General features: G+C 39.3%; 1 protein-coding gene across 1 annotated transcript; it reads left to right on the top strand.

Annotated features, from left to right (window-relative positions):
- The first annotated feature begins 5,120 nt into the window (after positions 1 to 5,120).
- Positions 5,121 to 8,458, top strand: LOC130645045 (lutropin-choriogonadotropic hormone receptor-like). Its single transcript, XM_057450894.1, has one exon. It carries the CDS (start codon positions 5,192 to 5,194, stop codon positions 8,315 to 8,317), a length of 3,126 nt encoding a protein of 1,041 aa, XP_057306877.1. The 5' UTR covers positions 5,121 to 5,191; the 3' UTR covers positions 8,318 to 8,458.
- Positions 8,459 to 20,950: the final 12,492 nt, after the last annotated feature.

Raw genomic sequence — 20,950 nt, 5'->3', positions numbered from 1 at the left:
CCTTGATTTCCTCTATAATATCTTGTTGCTGTAATTTTTCTATTTCTGCTTTCACTTTCTGTCTTAGTGCAAATGGGATACGTCGTTCCGCCTGTGTGACCGGTGTCACTTTCTCGTCGATATGTAGTTTGACCTTATAATCCGTAAATTTGCCGATCTTATTGCTAAAAAGCTTCTCTTTGTAAACTTCAATCAACGCACGTAATCTAGTAGGTGGTTGAACTTTTTGGGCATGTTTTGTTTTGCTCTCCCTTGTACTGTTTTTTGTTTCAACGTTAATCTTATATGCTGCATTGTTTGTGTTTCTAGATTTATCTAGTTTCTTTGGAGGAATCACTTCATCCTTCGGCATAATTATTAATTTTAATTCGAGGGCAGTTTTGCCGTTTAAAAGATTTTTGTGGTCGGTGTTAAATACATAAAAATCTTTTGTTGTAAGGCGGTGCTTATTTTCGATAACGAGGTTAATTTTTCCGAGGACTTTTAATTTGGGTTCGTTCGAGCCGTATGTGATCACCTTAGTGGCTGTCTTTTGTAAGCGAAGTTTCCCGCCACAATTTTCGTTCACTTTGTGAAATGTTTTTGTGTTCAAAATATTCAAAGCAGAACCGGTATCTATTAAGAATCGTGTGGGTGTGACCCCTTCTACCTTCACTTTTGTATAAAATCTTTCTATAGAATTTACTGACGCATAATCTTTGATCTCACTATTCTTAGCGCAAACCAAAACTTTTGACCCATAGTGTGTATTTGAATTAGAACGGACACTAGCAATACAGTTATTGTTGTTGTTGTTAGCATTCCCCGCGGTAGATAACATAAATAGATGTAAACTGTTCACATTTTCAGCACCAGAGTCAGAGGAATCAGAAGTAGCCATATTGTTGTTCACTGAGCGCCTTCCTCGAGATATCGGACCCCAAGCACTACTTTTGCAGTTGTTGTGGCATTTATTACATTCTTTCCCTTCGGCCGGACATGCCTGAGAATGTGGGTAGTCGTTCCCACATCTATAACATTTTTTATAGTTATCTTTTCGGCTACTGCTATTCCCTCTGCTCGACAAGTTTTTACCTCTGAGTGTTTCCAGTTTCTTTGTAAGTCGGTTAATTTCTTCCTGTGGATTCATCGAACGCTCTACATCATCGGCTTGTTGATCTACAACCTCCAAATGTTTTCCATAAATCAAAAAGTCTGATAAACTAATCTGCTGTTATGGGTAGATAACACAATTTGTTGTTTAAGCTCTTTGTCCAAATTTGTTCCAAAGTCACATTTATTCGCCTGCCGTTTCAACCGTATGTAAAACTGATGAATGTTTTCGTCGGGTTGTTGTTTTAGTTTTCTAAATGTATACACTTCATAATCGATGTTTTTTCTTAGGTGAAAAACATCCATCAAATATTGTAATGGCGTTTGCAAACGTTTCATCTGTACCTGGTACTAAAAGCAGGGGCGTAGCCAGAAAAAAATTAACCTTAGTCGAACCATTGACCGGCAGGGTCAACATCGCACCACAGGTGCGATAATAACTAACTGGGGGTTTGGGGGGCGTTGTGAGCCCCCCAACGGGTCCAGCCAACGGCTTTTTACCCCCTTTAAGCACTGAAACGCCATAAAACCGACTCTCTGACACACGCGATAGACGTTAAGTATTGATCGAACTGATCGAAAAAGGGGAATAAATGACAACATATACTACATTAAAATCTTTATCATCAAGGTTGTAATCAAACCAGCAATAAGACAACACAACACCATCATAATGTTTTTTATAGATTGAAAGTTATTAAAGCAATAATTAAAATGTTCATCCTTCTTTCTTCATATTTAGCACCAAAATAAAGTTTTCTGCAGATTGGAGGTCATTAAAAAATAACCAAATCAAAATCTTCTTTCTTCATAAATATAATAAAAAATTCAAAAATATAATGAAATGGAACCATGGACAAAATGCCTTCATACAAATCATTGAAAACCCTCGTGTTAATAATACGTTCCACACATCGTGTTACAAACATTAAAATTATGGGCATAGTTGGGATTATTAATTAAGTAAGGAACATTCTTGCGTAAAAATTTTAACCTACTTTTGGAAAATTTGTAAAAATATGTTACGTTTGATTCGATTCATCATGTTTCAGAAATAATTTACAAAGCATGATTAAAAAGACAACTAAATTTAAGCAATGAGAAGAACAAGGATATGTATAAAGGTAATCTGTTTTGATTTAAAATGTTAGCATGACAACTATTAATTTTAACAGATACATTGCCGGCATTGTCATAACATTGACCTAATCAATTCTGTATATATATCAAGAGAACGTTCATAAGGTTTTCCATCACTACAATGAATAAACCTTAAGACGTCCTCTAGCAAGTTACAATGGGAAGAATAATCGCCATCACTAAGGTGTGGAGCTTGTCGTAGTGAGTGCCTACATTATATTTCCCAATACCGTTAATAAAACCTGAAGGGAATGAATCTAAGGTTCTGCAGATAAAACTTGATTAGGTTTAATAGGTTTCGATTTAGAAATCCCTTTGACGAAAAAGATTTTAAGTTAAAGGTTTGCTTTTTACAAATGGAAGAAGTCTCGTCATTAGTGCTAGAAGTGCCAAATTGATTAACTAACGTTTGGGCTAATGCAAAAGGAACAACTTCGAGATGATACACACGTTTCCTTTTTCTTTTCTTTTGCTTTGTTATCATAACGTATGAAAACCTAGCTTAAAATATTGAGTAGAACGCTTTAACGTAGCTTTACTCAAACTTAAAGAAACTGAAGGGATTAGGTTTAAATTGCCCAGAATGTTTGTCATTATCGCAAAATAAAATAGATACTGGTTGTAAATTTTTATTTGAAGGCAGATGAGGAAATCTTCTGATTTAAAACCGTCTTGAATCATAACTGACCACAATCAGGATAAAAAGTTAAAATATTTTTCTTAAATAAACTGTTATAAAGGCTTATAATAATAGCTTTATTCTGTATAGCTACAAGATCTGCTGTCTACACAGAGTTACAGAAGAGGATGAATAGTTAGCTAACTGAAAACTTGAAAGTGCTTTCTACACAGGAAAACAAATCTGAAGATTACATACAGGTACAAAAATTGGATGGTTCGAGTATAGAGAATTTTCATGAAGCTCTATACAAGTTATAAAGCTAAATACGGATCCACCTTTGACAGCAACATCAACCTTTCTTCAACTTCACAACTTCGCTAGCCTTGTTTGTTTGTTTTTTACTTTGTTGCGTATGTTCTATAGCCATATATGGAGCGAATTTTTAACCTCTCTGCGAAATTTACTAGCCAATAGGATGCGTCCAAAATGGAAGACACAAGACCGTACATAGGCATAATTTTCGCAGGTAATCCTGCGAAAAAGACTATCTGTGAAACAAAGTAGAGATTCAACACCTCAGCCTGCAAAACAAAGTGGATACTGTTAAATCCTGCGAAAACGACGTGCGAAGCGCGAAGCTTGTGTGCGCCGCCCGGGAAAAGATTTGTGCCGGATGCACAATTCATGTGTTGGCGGTGGCGGTGGAAAAAACGACGTGTTGAAATGAAAAAAGTAGGTCAGTCGATCGCAGAGCCTGACTGACGCTGGCTACGCCCCTGAAAAGTATATAATCTTATACATTTTCTTGATCAGCGTTTCAAGATCTAGAAGTAGTGTTATTGACGTCGCGCCGTAACGTCAGAAAATTTAACATATTTGACATGCATTTTTCGGCAACATGAAAGGAAAATGAACAGATACACTTTGCCTGTCACAGAGACACGGAACTGGCGTATTATTATATAGATTATGGCTATTGACAGAAAAAAATATATTTGTTATGCAGCGATAGAGAGTATTATAAAGGTATTATGCGATATTACGTTGGTTATAGCGTATCGATTCTATTTAACGGCAAATTTGCCGTTAACGGAGACGAAAACTGTTTGTCGACGGCCCCTAGCAGCATAGAAAAATTCTTTTGGACAGATTTTCTAACTAGCTAGCTAGCTAGCTATACATATATTACACAGTGAGTGACATAATTCTACGAATTCTAATGTCCCATCACATAGCACGAAGGTGCCGATAAGCCGCATACGCCGTAAAAAATGCGGGCATTTTCGGGCGAGTTCACGAAATGCTTCACGTAAAGACGATTATGAATATGGCTTACTTTGCAATAAGGGTTCCAATGTTGGAAAGTTAAGTTCAAGTCAAAGTCAATGAGTTGTATACCTTCTAATATCTTATCACGCAGGACAGGGCTGTCTCCGCTTTTGAAAGAACACATACTATCCTTTTAGCGAATTTTATCTACTCTTTCATATGCGGGTGGCGGGGGACGAACAAACTAATCTGCCCAATACAATTTCGTTGTTTGTTGCTTAATGTCAGAGCACAGTAGTCAACCCTGCAACCTGGATCCCAGGGTTATTTGTCTTTATGCCATCGTGCCGGCGACGAAATCCGTGTCGCCGTTCTAATACCAAAAAGAGACAAAATTTTCTGGGAACGAGGTACCTTACCTCTTGTTGGCCACCTCTGATTACCTCATCGTTACCCAGTGACCAATTCTGATTACTTTTCGTTTCTTAGTAGTCACTTTTGATTACTTCTCGTTATTTATTGGCAATTTATGGTTACTACTCGTTACTCAGGGGCTAATTTCGGTTACCTCTTGTCACTTAGTGACTACCTCTGGTTACTTCTTGTTAATTAGTGGCCACTTCTGATAACCTCTCGTTACCTAGTGGTTAGTGCCTACTTCTGATTAATTCTTGATACTTAGTCGTTCCACGTTTTAATAGGAGCGTTTTCCTCGCTCTTACAAAATCAGAGATTTTTGTCTTTGCGTTTTCTACACAATAATAATTTTGCAAATATCACGTGATACAGTTAGACGGAGTGTTTTTCTTTGTTACTTTGCTATGTTATTTGAGAAAAGAAAAATCATAACATTAAACAACAAGTTATTTACTTATGCTATTTTAAGCTTTTCCTTTTGTTTTACAACTTTACGTTTTATTATATTGACCAATGATATTTTTGTGTACTAAGAAAACATAGAAGAAAATTCCTTTTGTCTTGCAATGTCAGAGTTTTGAACAGTTGTGTAAAAAATTTAAAACTTAATCTCGTACAAAAGTTTGTGTAAAGACGCTGTCGTATATCGCAATGAGTTACTTTTTACTTGGGCTGTTTCTTGTGTGCTTAGCAGTGGATGAAATACAGTTGTGTAGGAAATCAGGTAACATTTTAGATTGCTCGAGACAAAATTACAATCATGTACCTTATTCAGTGATCGATAATTACAGTGATGGAATAAGTGAGGTTGACTTAACTTACAATAACATAAAAACCATTACATCGTCAAACTTTAAAATGTTCTACAATTTGAAAAAACTTAGCTTGTCACACAACCACATTACATTGGAAAATTTGGAACCAGACAGTTTCAAAATATTTACAAGTTTGAGGGAATTATACCTTGATTTTAACAATATAAGTGCAGTTCCACGGTTGCTATATTTAACTCACTTAAGGCGTTTGGTTTTAGATGGAAATAAGATTAACAATTTGCCGCCAAACTGTTTCCAGAAGTTACGCAGGTTGAAATATCTCAGACTGAGTAAAAACAACATTCATACAATCGACTACAATGCTTTTAGGGGGTTGGAAAACAAGTTAGATAAACTTTTTTTGCATGGAAATGAATTAAAGTCAGTTCCATCACGAGCTATTAAAAGGTTGAAGAAACTATCATTTTTAGACATAAGTAAAAATAAAATCACTCACCTAGAAGATGATACATTTCGTGATATGTTTTCTTTGAAAAATGTCAAAATCTTCGATGAAAGAAACACATTAAAAATAGAGGACCAAGAGAAAGACATCGCAGTCAGCTTAAGCGCTTTCCGTCATATGAGATCACTTGATGAGCTGAAACTTCACTACTATAATGTTAAGATAAATGCTTTTCCCAACTTGGACGGAACTCATAATATCAGAAGGATCAGCGTGGCCAACATAAAAAAATTGACGATACCAGAAGAATTTTGTCACAAAAATAAACAATTACTCTCCATATCGGTTGGTTATTGCAGTTTAGAAAGATTCCCCGCTTTAAGCAAATGCGAATCCTTAAATACGATTGACTTTGTACTAAATAACATCACATACGTTCCGAAAAATTCGTTTAGTGGGTTAAAAAATATTCAAAATTTGGAAATTATACAGCAACAAAACGAAATAGACCGCATAGACCGTGATGCTTTCAGTAACCTACCCTCGTTGGTGGAGTTAGATTTATCACATTTTCGCATTGCAGAATTCCCAAACCTTAATGGTACACATAAACTTCGAAAACTCAGCTTAAGGCATTGTTCAATAAAAAAGATACCATCACACATATGCAACAATTTACAAGAACTACGCCACTTTGATTTAGCTATGAATGATATCAAGCACTTGCCTGATTTTTCTATGTGTATCAATCTTAAGGATATTGATCTCTATGGAAACAGAATTCAAACAATCGGTGAACAGTTCAAAAAACTGAAAAAATTAGAACACGTTTCACTGTCTGATAATCATATTAGTCAATTAAGCGAAACTGCCTTTAATTCCTCTTTCTTGACTTCTTTGTTGCTAGATCGAAATATGCTTCGTGGTATTCAGGAAAACACTTTCAAACACACAAAAAATTTAAGAACTTTGAATTTGTCATACAACGACTTAACGCATTTTCCTCGAAAATATTTGGAATCAATTTATGAAATTAATGTAGTCGGAAACAAGAAACTTGAAAAATTTCCCACTCAAGAAGAGATGCCTCATGCCCGGAGACTAACCTTGGTGTATAATTATCATTGCTGTTTCTTTATGAAAAAAGTGCAGCAAATCAATCATGAAGTGTCTGCAAGCATTTTAACTAGTAACTCAAAATGGAAGAAATATAACAATGGTAAGAATTTGTCCAACAGGTTTTACGTTAACACAAATGATAACGCTGTAGGAATAGACAACATAGAACCCCACTTAAGATGGTTAAATAACGGAACAAAACTTTATTTTAACAAACCAGAGGATGAAGAAAATAGGAATTATAATGCTATTAAAAATTTCGATGTGGATGCCTTCTGTGTTCCAAGCCCAAATGAATTTTATCCGTGCGAAGACTTGATGGGAAAGCAATGGCTTCGTGTTTGTGTATGGGTTGTGTTTTTACTGGCAGTGTTTGGTAATATTACTGTACTTGTTGTGTTAATAGTTAATTGTGGAAAACTGGATGTACCAAGATATCTGATCATAAATTTGGCATTCGCAGACCTTTGTTTGGGGATTTATTTGGGTTTTTTAGCATTTGTTGACCTTATGACTCTTGGTGATTTTCGTTCACATGCACTTCAATGGCAGTTCAGCAGTAGTTGCCAAATTGCCGGCTTTCTTGCAGTATTTGCAAGCGAACTTTCTGTGTACACATTAACTGCCATCACTATTGAAAGATTTACCACCATCAAAAACTCAATGCATGTTGAGCGAAGAATGTCAAAAAACCAATCTGCCATTGTTATGTCAGTAGGCTGGCTTTTTTCAGCAGGTGTAGCAGCTTTACCTCTTAATTTATTTAGCGAAACGAAATTCAGTGACTACAGCAAATACAGTGTCTGCTTACCATTCGAACAGGACAAATTATCATCTAAGGTGTATTTAGTGTTTTTATTGCTTTTCAACACTTTGGCTTTTGTTATAATCCTAGCATGCTATGTTAAAATTTATTTATTTATTCGAGGATCAAATGCTTGGAACTCTAGTGACACACGTGTGGCAAGGCGGATGGCCATATTAGTTGCCACAGATTTTTTATGTTGGTTTCCCATTAGCGTAACAGCGATGTCAGCTGTTTTTGGCAGTTCCATTTTGTCAGATTTATGGATGTCCAAAGTCTTGACAGTTTTTATATTTCCTCTCAACGCATGTGCAAATCCTTTTCTTTATGCTATTTTAACAAAACAGTTTCGAAAAGATATTGCTTCACTTGTAAGAAATATTAGAGAAACTTTAATCCGTCGTAAAACGATAAGAAAATCTCTTTTAAAACTGCCAATAAAAGAAAGTTTAACGTACTCCACATCTGTCCGTCGAGGTTCGTCGTGTTCATTTCTGTTTAATCGGCGATGTTCTTCTAAGCCAGATGACGTAAAAATGACATCCAGAAGCATGACTCTGTTCCGCCAGCACGAAGACATACACGATGAAGATTTTCAAGACGAGTGTAACGAAATGCTAACAAGCGTGTGAACATGAACAGTAAATAAATGAAAAGATTAACATTTTTAACAGAACCATATATAAACAATGCAACCGTAAAATGTTGTTTAATTTCTGATAAGTATGTTTTTACTGATTTATATCTGAGGAAATGTTTGTCGTTTTAAATTATATTGGGCACTTTTTCTGAAAACACGTTCCTTGCTACAGTTTGTCTGCTTAGAAAACGCTATAGAATGAGAATTTGATACTACGAATAGTTAAACAATAGTTTACTATAAATGATCGAAAAAGCGCCCACTTCTGAATAAGCGCCCCTTTCGAAAAATCGCCCCCTTCCCGGTGTAACCGTAAATAATTACTCCCACACGGAAATTATTATTCCCTTGAAATCACTCTTTTATGAATGGAGGAGTACTTTTTTCAAGGAAAAACTAACTCCCACGAATGGGAAGTACTTTTTTTCGCAGTAAAACTAACTCTCATGAAGACATTCCATTGCAAATTCGAATGCGCGAGCTTCCTTTATTCATAATTTTTGTATAAATTTTTTTATACTTTGTTTTATCGATTTTCTAATCTTAAGCAGTTCTTTTTCTATGTTTTTCTAGAGTGTCAAGCTCCAGTTACTTTTACTCTGTGTGATACATATTTTAAACTCAAACGTTTATTTTATCTACAACAAAATACTATATTTTACTTTTGCCGATAAGTTCTTAAGCTCAAGGTCAAAAGTTTGTTATTCTGTTCTTTAAAGCTCTAATAATCTATTATTTATTTCATTTATTAATTTTTAAGCTCAAGCGGTTCATGTTTTCCAGATTTTATAAAATTTCGAGCACCGAAAATTTTTTTCTCTCGTGATTTGTTAGCTATACATTTTGTTTCTAAACTCAAAACCGATTGTACTTTTTGTTATTTTGTTAAATTTATTTCCTATTCATTTTATTACAGCTTTTCGTTGTAAAGTTGTAGTTATTGTGAGAAAATAGATTATCAAATGATCTTGAAATGATTATTCTAATGCCAACTTCAGCTGCATATATATACAATTAAAATCATTTGATTCTGAGAGCTTTTTGTATTGACATTTCTTTAAACAACTCTTGCTTCTTATAAAAGCTTGTATATATATAGAGAGATTTTTTTGATCCCACTGAAAAAGAAAAGCCAAACCCACCCGACCGGATTCTTAACTCTTTCGGTAGTCCACTGTAAGTTGTCTTAATAAATTCTTTTTACAAACAGCATAATAATGGTCATATTTTATTTAGGGGAGTAAAAATTTCCTGCGGGGAGTAATAATTTTCTGGTAAATAGATACTCCCGGGAGTAACAATATCCCGGGAAATAAGTCCTGGGGAGTAATTATTTCCTAGTAAATTATTACTGGGGAGTAAACTTTTAGGGGAGTATGTTTTTACGGTGACACCGGATCTAATTTTTAAAAAATTTGTAACACCACTGTTAAATTAATTGCCATAAATACTTTTATGACGTTTCTAGCTTGCTTGCTTGCAAAGATCGAAAAGCGCCCACTTCTGAATAAGCGCTGCTTTTAAATAAACGCCCCTCCCCCCATCCCTGAGAACGGAAATTTTAAATAAGCGCTCCAACTCGAATAAGCGCCCCTGGCCATTCACTCGAAACCTTTAAAATTGGATACACATCTTGATTTGCATATACTGAAACGTCATAAAGTATTTATGGCAATTAATGTAACAGTTATGTTAATTATATTACGAATTTCCTTAATATGAGTCCCTATCTCGTTCTTAGCAGTTATATACAAATAGGCAAATTTTAATGTTATTCTTCCTCGACAGGACAAATAAATCATGGATTATTACTGCTATTGCAAAGAGGATAGTATTGGTTTCCAACTCCTAACTGACTAACGAACTATGTCCCAAATGGTCAATTGCAACGTCAGGTGGATTCAAACCTACGACCTTTGAGTACACGTTACGACGCATTAACCAACTGAGCCATTACGCCTTGAGTACAAATATTTAATTTGACAATTTAAGGGCTGGCAAATTTACATAAAATGATTTATTGATGCGAAATGCAAAAGTTTTTAACATTTTTTTGCGAAATGATTCTTCTCAACGAAATAAAGTTGTGCTGTGACTTTCAAGTTTTAAGAATAATTCTAATGAATTTCCCTAAAGGGATTTCAAAAGAATTTTTAAGTGGTATTTTCGAGAAATGGCTAAAGGCTCTAAGAGGTATGGTGCACATGCAAGTGTCTAAAGGCTGATCTCCACGGTGGTTTCTATGTGCCTTTAAAACTTTGCACAACAACCTTAATAATTCCCCCTTTGCATACCTTGTGTAATTTGCAAGGTTGCATTGCTCTACCGTGCAACTTGCAAGGTAGCTACGCTCTACCGTGCAACTTGCAAGGTAGCAACGTTCTACCGTGCAACTTGCAAGGTAGCGACCTTCTACCGTGCAACTTGCAAGGTAGCTACGCTCTACCGTGCAACTTGCAAGGTAGCAACGTTCTACCGTGCAACTTGCAAGGTAGCGACCTTCTACCGTGCAACTTGCAAGGTAGCGACGTTCTACCGTGCAACTTGCAAGGTAGCAACGTTTTACCGTGCAACTTGCAAGGTGGCTACGCTCTACCGTGCAACTTGCAAGGTAGCAACGTTCTACCGTGCAACTTGCAAGGTAGCGCGACCTTCTACCGTGCAACTTGCAAGGTAGCGATGTTCTACCGTGCAACTTGCAAGGTAGCGACGTTCTACCGTGCAACTTGCAAGGCAGCTACGCTCTACCGTGCAACTTGCAAGGTAGCAACGTTCTACCGTGCAACTTGCAAGGTAGCGACGTTCTACCGTGCAACTTGCAAGGTAGCGACTTTCTACCGTGCAACTTGCAAGGTAGCGACGTTCTACCGTGCAACTTGCAAGGTAGCGACGCTCTACCGCGCAATTTGGAACATGGCACTGTATTACGCTGCATGTAGCGGCGCTAAACAACAAATCATCCATAGAGGAGAGCTACTGACTTAAAAGCTATAGCTTTTAGACGTTTTCGCTCCTAAATCCAGAACTGGTAAAAATGGAAGCGGAAGATGCAGGAAAAGATTGTTTAATTTTTTCTTTTGTATTTTTATGGGTTTTTTATTGCTTATCATTCTTTCAGTATATTCGAAAACTAGGTAAATAGCTATGTGTAGAATGTTTTTAAGAGCTAGCTACAGACACGTAGAATTAAATAGCTACTAGCTGTCTAGCTATAGCTACATCATTTTTTCCTGAATATGGACGATTTCACTGATAGTAACATATTTTGTTGTAGGTTATTACATTCTTGGAAGAAATAAACTGTGAACATGACGTCATATCCCATTTCAAAAGTTTTTATATTGGGAATAGACGATTTTTATTGTGACATTTAGTTTCCAGACCTCTTACGTAAATTGACAGGCAGGAAAGTGCATGTGGTAAGCCGTAGACCAGACCTGGAAACTTTTTGCGCAAAATAAAACTGCTGAGAAATATTTAAGCTGGACAGGGTAACGAAGGGTTGTTATCTGTGTTATTATTTTAACATAAGCTGTGATGAATTTTTTTTAGAAAAGAGTGTTAGGCCTGGTCTAAGCGCTAAGGTGCATTATCGTTATGAAATATTTCCGAAATTCCTAGAATAATCCTACTATAGAAATCTGCTATAGAACCTACTATAGAACCTACTATAGAAATCATGTTTCACATATAATGAAAGATACTGAAATTCACAGATAATGAAAAAGAACGGCGAGTTCTGATTAGTTAGTGTCATAAAACAGATGCTAGGAACAACACGTTTGTCAGCCATAGGTTTCACGGAGTATACTAAGCTAAATAAGGAAAGTTAAGCCATGGGCTAAAAACTTTTAAATAATCTTGAGGATGCACAGAACAACGACGACATATAGATGATGCCACTCCTTGAGAACGTTCTAGATTATACAGAGAGTCTCTTATCGGAGACGTTTTTCAACGAAGACAACTTTACTGAGCGAAAACAAAAAGGGGTTAAACCTTGAACTTCTACGATAGCGACATCGGAATAGCAGAAGCCAAGATAAAGAGACTAGAGGCAAAGAAGGTGCAGCCTGGATTATCCGAACAGCAACAAGAGATTTGGAACACAACATTGCTAAGATCGGGGAGGATCTAGAAAAATTACAGGATAAGAAAAAGGCTGTACAAGCGGCATATGGGCTGTTATCAACCAAGACTCAGAGCCAGTTAAAGGCGATTAAAGAAAATGGTAGAAGATGATACATCTTTTACTAAGAAGCTCAAGATTCTCTTCAAGGAGCAAGAGATTACCATAGCAAATATCATTTCAGCCATCGGTTTACTGGTTTTAACCATCGTGCTAGCGGTGACAGGAGGAGAAGGAACAGCAGCGGTAGAAAGTGGCATATAAGGGCTTTGTGAAGAAACAAATTGATAGACTTTCCAAGTTTTTGAAATACTTAGCAGGCAAAGCAGGCGTAGCTCTTCCTGGAATCATTGGTACAGTTGTCTTCTTCTTCTTCGGAGTGGCGGCAAAGATTGTTGAATTTGTAGCGCAACACTTGTACATTGCTATTGCATGTGCTATCGCACTCGCTCTTGCAAACGTTGGAAAGAGAGGTAAACGTTGTAAAGATTTCGCTATCGCATCCATCAATAGAATGAGCAGTACTCACCCTCATCAACCCTAACAATGGTGTGCATTTCCTTTTCCTTTGTGTGTGCCTCGGAAGTAGACACAAAAATTACATTTAGCATCTTACTTGACCCATATATAAGCTAAAATAAGTCCTACTCCTGTTGTGATCAATACATCCTTTTCGTCGTCATGCATTTATAACTGTGTTCTGCGTTGCTGCGTAGGCGTTTGTGCAGCCTGTATCTGTAGTGCCTTTTTCGCAACTAGTTTCGCCGCATGGGCCTCAGGCTTTGCCCTATTTACATCAACTTGGATGCTAGGATCTGCACTAGCCGGTGCAATCAAGGCGTTGTTGTTGTATCCCTGAATTTTAATAATACAAAGATTCATATCTGAAGGCAACATGTAACGTTGGGCATAACAACAAAATTTACTGAGGTTGGAGCGTACTCTAGCACCTGCTGGAAAGTTGTTATATCTTCTCCTACATCTTCTTTCCTCAGTACCATAGTTTCAAAGTTTGTAATAAGATTTGCCTCGCCGTGTAGTTGTCTGCACCGGATCCGATCAAGGACGCTTTTGCTTGTGCCTGTGAGCCAAGTATCAATACCGTGTACGCTCTTACAGACTCACTAAGTTTGGTCAATCCTTGTGAGGTAAGATCCTGGCTTGTTGGCATGATGAAATTGGCGTAGTCACCAGCAACTTGTGGCCACCACTCCCCGTTGATAAGTGAAGCCCCTACTGCTTTGAATTTATACATACCGTTGGGATCAGCACCATATTCAGAACACACTTGTACAAATCCAGATGTTGAGTAAGGACTCCTGTACCGGCTAGAGACATCGTCAAACGGCATGGGCACTTTCATCCTTCTAAGTATACGTCGCATGTGATAATAGATGTTGTTGATAAGTGGTAAAGAGGTCCCTATCGCCGTAATCCAATAAAAAGTAAACCAATTCTTGACCAGCTCATACAACTCGAATGGGGTCGTTAAAGTAAGCCGTTGAAACTCTGCGAATGCCACAGGGATATGATGGTATGTTGATATGTACAGATCCTGATGTTTAATTGCTGCGATACCCAGAGGCCACTTTCCTTGGCTCGATTAGTACTTAGCCTTTGGGTTATATGGGTAAATGTTTATCTTTTCTTCTAGAAGAAAGATGACACGCAACAGCAAACAACTCTACATCACAGATATCGACAAGGCCATAATTTTTACAATTATCTTGGGCAGTGTACGAGGATCGCTTTAAGGTCGATTAGTATACAACCGACGGTGATGAACATTTACAGTAACAACGATTTCACCATAAGAAAGGTAGGGCCTGACCAAAAGGTTACCAGGATCGAGTTCATGAATGGTTTGTATAGGATCAAGGATATAGCTGGTATTATCAACAAGCAAGCTGATGCAGGCTCTGTGTAAATGAGGGATTCACGGTGGTCATTCACAAACCCCTGCGGGAGCTTATGGGTGTGGCTGACGTTGGGAAGTATTTCACGAAGGACGACTACGATGGATTCTACAAGACCGACGTTTACACTTGACTGCGACGTTTCTGGCCTAAATTAGATAAAGACGATTATCTTCTTAATGGTAAAAAGTCTAAGATGCTGGCCATACTCCCTACCAAGGAAGCAACTTGGGGAGACATGCTAACCTGGAATTTTGACACCGCTATCTTTTTGCCTCTGAAAGGGTCAACAGACAGGCTTGAGTTTATGCTCATTGACGAGTCTCATCACGATAAAAATGTATCTTTTGTAGGAATCACTATACAGGTCCTTGTATAAGTCACAGACTGCGCTAGTAATAAAGATGGATAGTATGAAGTTATATCCGACATTGCCACCAACCGCGCCGGACGACCACCCTATGCAGGGTGGAAGTCAGGTATACAAATTCCGGAAGATCAAAGAGATCTCACAGTATCTTCGCAAGGAGATCAAAGGGAGTGATGGACTCGCGAAAAAGCTCAAGATGCATGGGTCATGGTATCGCTATTGTGATCACGGCTTGTTAGGGGTTACCTTTATCCCTACTGGCTGTGACCTTGGTGCATTAGGATCTGGTCTTGGGGCTCCGCTGTGCATCGCGATGGGGGTTACCTTACCTATGAGCCTCTGACAAGCAGGGCTTCGAAATGCTTCAAAAAGGTTATCTGAAGGATAAAAAAAAGGCCACGCAAGAAGCACATGTTCTACTTTCTTCGGAAATCTACAGACATCTGAAAATCATCAAGGAAACCCTGATAAAAATCGCCAAAGATGACACGTCTCTGCTTGAAAAGCTCAAGATCCTCTTCAAAGAGCAGGGTCTGACTATAGCGAGTATCGTCTTGGCTGTTGGTCTACCCATAAGCACCATCGTACTCACAGGGGAAGGTGCCGGAGGTGCAGGAGGAAGTGCCGCAGGAAAGGGGTTTGTAGAGAAGCAGCTGGAAAGATAAGGGAAATTCCTGAAATACTTGGCAGGTAAGGCAGGTGCTGCATTACCCGGGATTATTGGTACAGTTGTCTTGTTCTTTCTCAGAGTAGCAGCAACAATTGTCGAATATGCAGCCAAGCATCTGTACGTGACAATAGCAGCTGCCGTTGCTTTTGTTGTGGCCTATGTTGGAAAGAGAAAATAAGTCTAATATGTTGATGAAACACATTAGACTTTACTTAAGCCAGATGTAGGCAATGATGAGCCCTACTCTCGCCGTAATAAATGCGTATCCCCATGTGGTACCCCCTGTGGGGGTTCCATGTGTTCAGAGGCTGGTTTGATAGTATGCATAAAGGGTGATTTTATAGTATGTCTAGCAGGTGTAGTATGTCTAGAAGGTGTAGTATGCTGCCGCATGATTGATTGCCCGCTCCGTAGGCTTCGCAATAGGCTTGTTATTCACGTCAACCTGGACCCCAACGCTTACATTGGCAGGTGCGATCAAGATGTTGTTGTTATAACCTTCAATTTTACCTATACGCAGGTTCATATCAGAAGGCAACATGTACACGCTGGGCATAACAGCAAAATTAACCGGTGTTGTGGCATATTGCAGCACTTTTTGAAATTGTGTTATGTCATGGCCTACATTCTCTTCCCGATGCACCATACTTTCAAACTTTTGCAACAGAATTTGCCTGGCCGTATAGTTGTCCGCACTGGAACCGAGTAAGGATGCCTTGGCCCCCGACTGCGACCCAAGCAACAAGACCACGTAGGCGCGAATACTTTCACACAATCTTGTCAGGCCTTCCACCGTAAGACCCTGACTTGTTGGCATTATAAATTTTGCGTAGTCCCCATCCACCTGAGGCCACCACGAACCGTTGGTGAGTGACGACATGGCTGCTTTAAATTTGTACAGACCGTTAGGGTCCGCACCGTATTCGCGACATACTTGTGCGTATCCAGAGGTTGAGAATGGATTTTGTACTGAGAGAAACCATCGTCAAATGGCATTGGCACCCTCATTTTTGCCAGGATACGACTCATGTGGTATTAAACATGGAATTTTAAGATCGAGTTGACAAGGAGTACGGAACCCGTCATGTGGTTGGCACAGATACCTAAAGCCGTTGCTGCGCAATGGGTTGCGAAATTAACCTGGATATTCCAGTAGTCCAACGCTTGTTCTGTCCAGTCAACTCTAACAGAGTCATTCAACAAATTTGTTAGAATTTTGATGGCATATTTGCTAAACTCGGGGAAGGCCATGGAAATGTGTGATTCTGTAGACACGTATAGGTCCTGATGTTCCAAGTTCGTGACACCAAGGGGCCATTCTCCCCTGTTGGACTTGTACTTTGCCTTGGGGTTATACGAGTAGGTATTCATCCCTTTCTTCTAAGAAAGGCATGAAGCAACTCTACATTACCGACATTGAAAAATCCACAATATTTGAGGATTACCTAGGCCAGGATACGAGAATTGCCCTGAAATCTATTAGTATTCGGTACACGGTGGTGATTCATCGACAGCTGCAAGAGCTCATGGGCCTACCCTACGATCCAAGTAAAAAGTAGTACACGAAGGGTGACTATGATGCATACTACAGGACTGACGTTTACATTCGGCTACGACTTGTTTGCCCCCCAGTTGGACGAAAACCACTGCCTGCTTGATGGTAAAAAGTCCAAAATTCTGGCTTTGCTCCCCACCAAAGAGTTAAACGCTTGGGGGACATGCTGACCTGGAGTTTTGACACTCCGATATACCTTCCTTTTAAGTGTTCTACGGATTGTCTCGAGTTTATGCTGATAGATGAACATCACCACAACAAAAATGTGTAGCGATGGGAGGCATTACGGTTGCTGTAGGGGTTGGACAGGCAGGTCTGCGGAACTCCTCAAAGAGGCTTGGTGTCAAATCCAAGAAACATGAAACTATAAGGCTACTTGGAGAGACAAAGCTGAACTCTATAATCGATTTAATCCCAAAAGCAATTGAGAATGGAGTCATCAGCGACTACGAGTTCAGCCTCATTATGCAAGAACAACAGCGTTATGAGGTATTGAAAGAGCAAATACGACAGCGTGTTAAACGGATCGTTGAACCTATCAACGAACGAGAACGTGCTTAGCTTGTAGCGAAAAGTAGGGAGGAAGGTAGAAATGACGTCTTAAAAAAACTGCAATCTGTACAGTATGCAAGCGGTATCAAGATTCTCCACCTGTTATAAACCCTAATATGTTTTGTAACCCATTTAGTCGTCACTTAGCAGCCATTCGACTTTAAAGTCCTTGTACCTACATTCCACAACATGTACCTGCGGGTAGTAGTTTTTGCCCTGCATATACACGGATGATATAGTCAGGATAGCACTGACTTGGCAGGGTTCATTGTCAGGTACCCGCATACCGTGGAGTTTAGTCGTGATCGCGTCCTTGTAGTATTTGAGCTTGGTGTTGACGTAACGTTCTTTTTTCACAGGCTCCGTCGTCAATTTCTGAGATATCAACTCTGCGATCTTGAACCAGATTTGACGATACTTCGTAACCCAGTCGGGATACTCTTCGAAATCAATACTCATCGCTGGTACAGCACTGGCATTGTATCGGATTACTCCATGCGGAGGCCAGATCTTGGGCGTCTTTACCCTCAGGGCTACTACGAGGTCTCGTGTATGAGACCCTACAATGTAACGATTATCCTTACCTCCATTGGCAGGAACAGGATCTGACATTGTTAGATAGTCCACGTTGATGTAATTGATATCTGTAAAAGTAGCAGCAAAACTGTAGAAATTTCTGGGGTTGACAAATTCGTTCTCAAATTTTAGCATTCTTTATTGAATTTTCAATGAGGTCCAAGGATTGCTTCTCCTCACACATACGCAACTACCCCCGTTATATATGATATACTCCTGATAGCAGCACCAACACAACATTTTAGCTTTTATCATGAGTCTTCGTCCGCAGCTACACCTATCGTACTCGTCAAGCACGCGTTCGCAGTCATTGCATTGTTCTTCCATTTATTTTATAGCTCTGAAGGGCTATAAGATAACCTAGGAGCTCCCTACCCCGCTGCCAGGAATTCCTTTTGCGTCAACTCGCCCCCAAATCTGACGAGGCGTCTCCAGTCTGGGGCGGCCCTTCCTTTGTAGCGCCTTTTCAACAACCACAGCGACATTTCGTACGCGCTGTCATACACCTTTTGCTCCTCCATGTAAGCCAAGCAGCACGCATTTCCACAAAGGTAGCCCTCGTACACGTACTCGCCGCTGTCGACCATATGAGCAGCCATGTTTTCTTTGACATGAAAAAAGCCAGATTCCGTCGTATGTTTTGTACTCACCTGCGCGGGGATGTATCTCATGGGGCACCTGACGCATATTTTGTCGCACAGTTCTACGGAGCACCAGTAACAGAGTACCATTTTATTGATGATAGCCCTGTCGCGCCGATACTATACTAGCTATTCTAAATCACGAACGCAATCATCCAAATCTTTAATTGCTTGTTTATTTTCTTTCTCCTTCGACGATTCTTTCACTAATAACAACGCCATAAGTGGTAGACAGATACCAACGCCAACCATAAATATCATACCTACTACATTTTCGAACATTTCAAGTTTTGATTCACAGTTGATGCACATTTATTATAGTATTTTGGAAATCACTTGCTTTTCGTCCCTTGGATGTTGTAAAGTTTGCTTATTGCATTCTTTAACCGGTCCGGGACATACTTGAACAGGTAGGAATTCTCTTCAACAGCTCTATCGCACATGCATCGCGTTTTTAACCTGTCCGGGACATACCTTAGTATGTCGGGATCCTCTTCAACAGCTTCATAGCACAGGTCTTGCGTTTTGAACCGGTCCAGGACATATTCGAACATACTAGAATCATCGGAGACAACTGCCTCGCACATGTCTCGCGTTTTGAACCGGTCCGGGACATATTCGAACAGATAGGGCATCCCTTCAACCGCCCAGTTGCACATGTCTTGCGTCTTGATATGATCTGGCACATAGTCGAATATGCTGATGCTCTCCTCGATGGCTATGGCGCGCATTTGTTCCGTCTTGAACCTGTCTGGTGCAATCTCAAACAAATGTGGCATCTCTTCAACAGCCATATTGCACATGTCCTGTGTCTTGAACCGGTCTGGCACATGTTCAAGTAAATGAAGCATCTCTTCAACCACACAATTGCACATTTCCTACGTTTTGATCTCGTCCGGTGCGTACTTGAACTAACTCATCTTTGTTATATACACATCTCATATTTTCTTGTGAAGTGGTCAAAATTCATCTATATATTGGGCACGTGTTGTTGCGCATGTCCTGCGTCTTGAACTTGATTGGTACAAGCCTTAGCAGGCAGAAATGCCATTCAACGGCTTTGTTGCACATGCCCTGAATCTTGAATTGATCCGGAATAGACCAGAACATGTCTTTGTCTTCTTTGAAAGCTTTGTTGCACATTTCCTGTGTCTTGAACCAGTATGGTATAAACTCGAGCGACAAGGGATCTTCCTCGTGAACTGGTCCGGCACATACATGAACATAAAGGGATTCTCCTTAACAGCTATGTTGCACATTTTCTGTGTTTTGATATGATCCGGTGTATTCTTGAACCAACTCATTTATTATATACAGATTTGTCCGAAGATTGCTGAGCAAGTTGGGAATTTCCCCTACTCAACTTGCGCATGATAGCACAACCATTTTGATGTTGTTGAGGGCTACTGTGCATGCGTTGATTGTTAGCGGATTTTTTCTGATTTGTCAGCGGATTTTGTGGAGACGAGGCGTGATGAAAAGCTGTGACGTCACAAAGGTTTTTGTGTATGATAATTTTTATGAGAGTTTGACCGTGTTTTTGGAAAAGTGTGGTTATAATGACTAAATGAGTGCTAATTTCGGTTGCTTGTTACTCATTTATTATACAGTTTTCCACAATTTTTCAAGATCCTTTTTCTTGTCCTCTGAAAAGCACCAGTCTAGGGCTCTGTCAGGATGCCAGGCTAATGGAAGCAGCTCGTTCTTAATTCTAGCCTCTTGTGCTTTTCGCTGGTGTTAGGCATTGTTTGATGAGATTAGCAGTTAGTTTAGTTGGCATATACGATTCTCTCCAGAATTTTGGTTGTAACAAATCAGTCCGGGACATACTCGAGAATCCAAAGGACTAGTTCGACAGCTCTGCTGTACATGTCCTCGGTTTTAAACTGATCAGGGACATACTTGACTGTCCATAATATTCTCTCAACGGCTCTGCTACACATGTCCTGGGTCTTGAGATGATCCGGGACATACTCAAGCATCGAGGGTTCTAGTTCAACAGCTCTGCTGCATATGTAATCAGTCTTGAACTCATCTGAGACATGCCAGAACGTCCAGGGGTCATCTTCAATAGCTCTGCTGCACATGTCCTGAGTCATGAACTGATCCGGGACGTACTCAAGCATCCAGTGGTCATCTTCAACAGCTTTGGTACACGTCCTGAGTCTTGAACTGACACGGGACATACCCGAGTGTTGAGGGGTCATATTCAACAG

Source organism: Hydractinia symbiolongicarpus, chromosome 5 (assembly GCF_029227915.1).
Source record: "Hydractinia symbiolongicarpus strain clone_291-10 chromosome 5, HSymV2.1, whole genome shotgun sequence".
Lineage (NCBI taxonomy): Eukaryota > Metazoa > Cnidaria > Hydrozoa > Anthoathecata > Hydractiniidae > Hydractinia > Hydractinia symbiolongicarpus.
This window is presented reverse-complemented; position numbering and strand designations above follow the sequence as displayed.

Bases quoted from the DNA above. Each gene is read 5' to 3' on its own strand.
- LOC130645045 (XM_057450894.1), top strand. From the start codon at position 5,192: ATGAGTTACTTTTTACTTGGGCTGTTTCTTGTGTGCTTAGCAGTGGAT.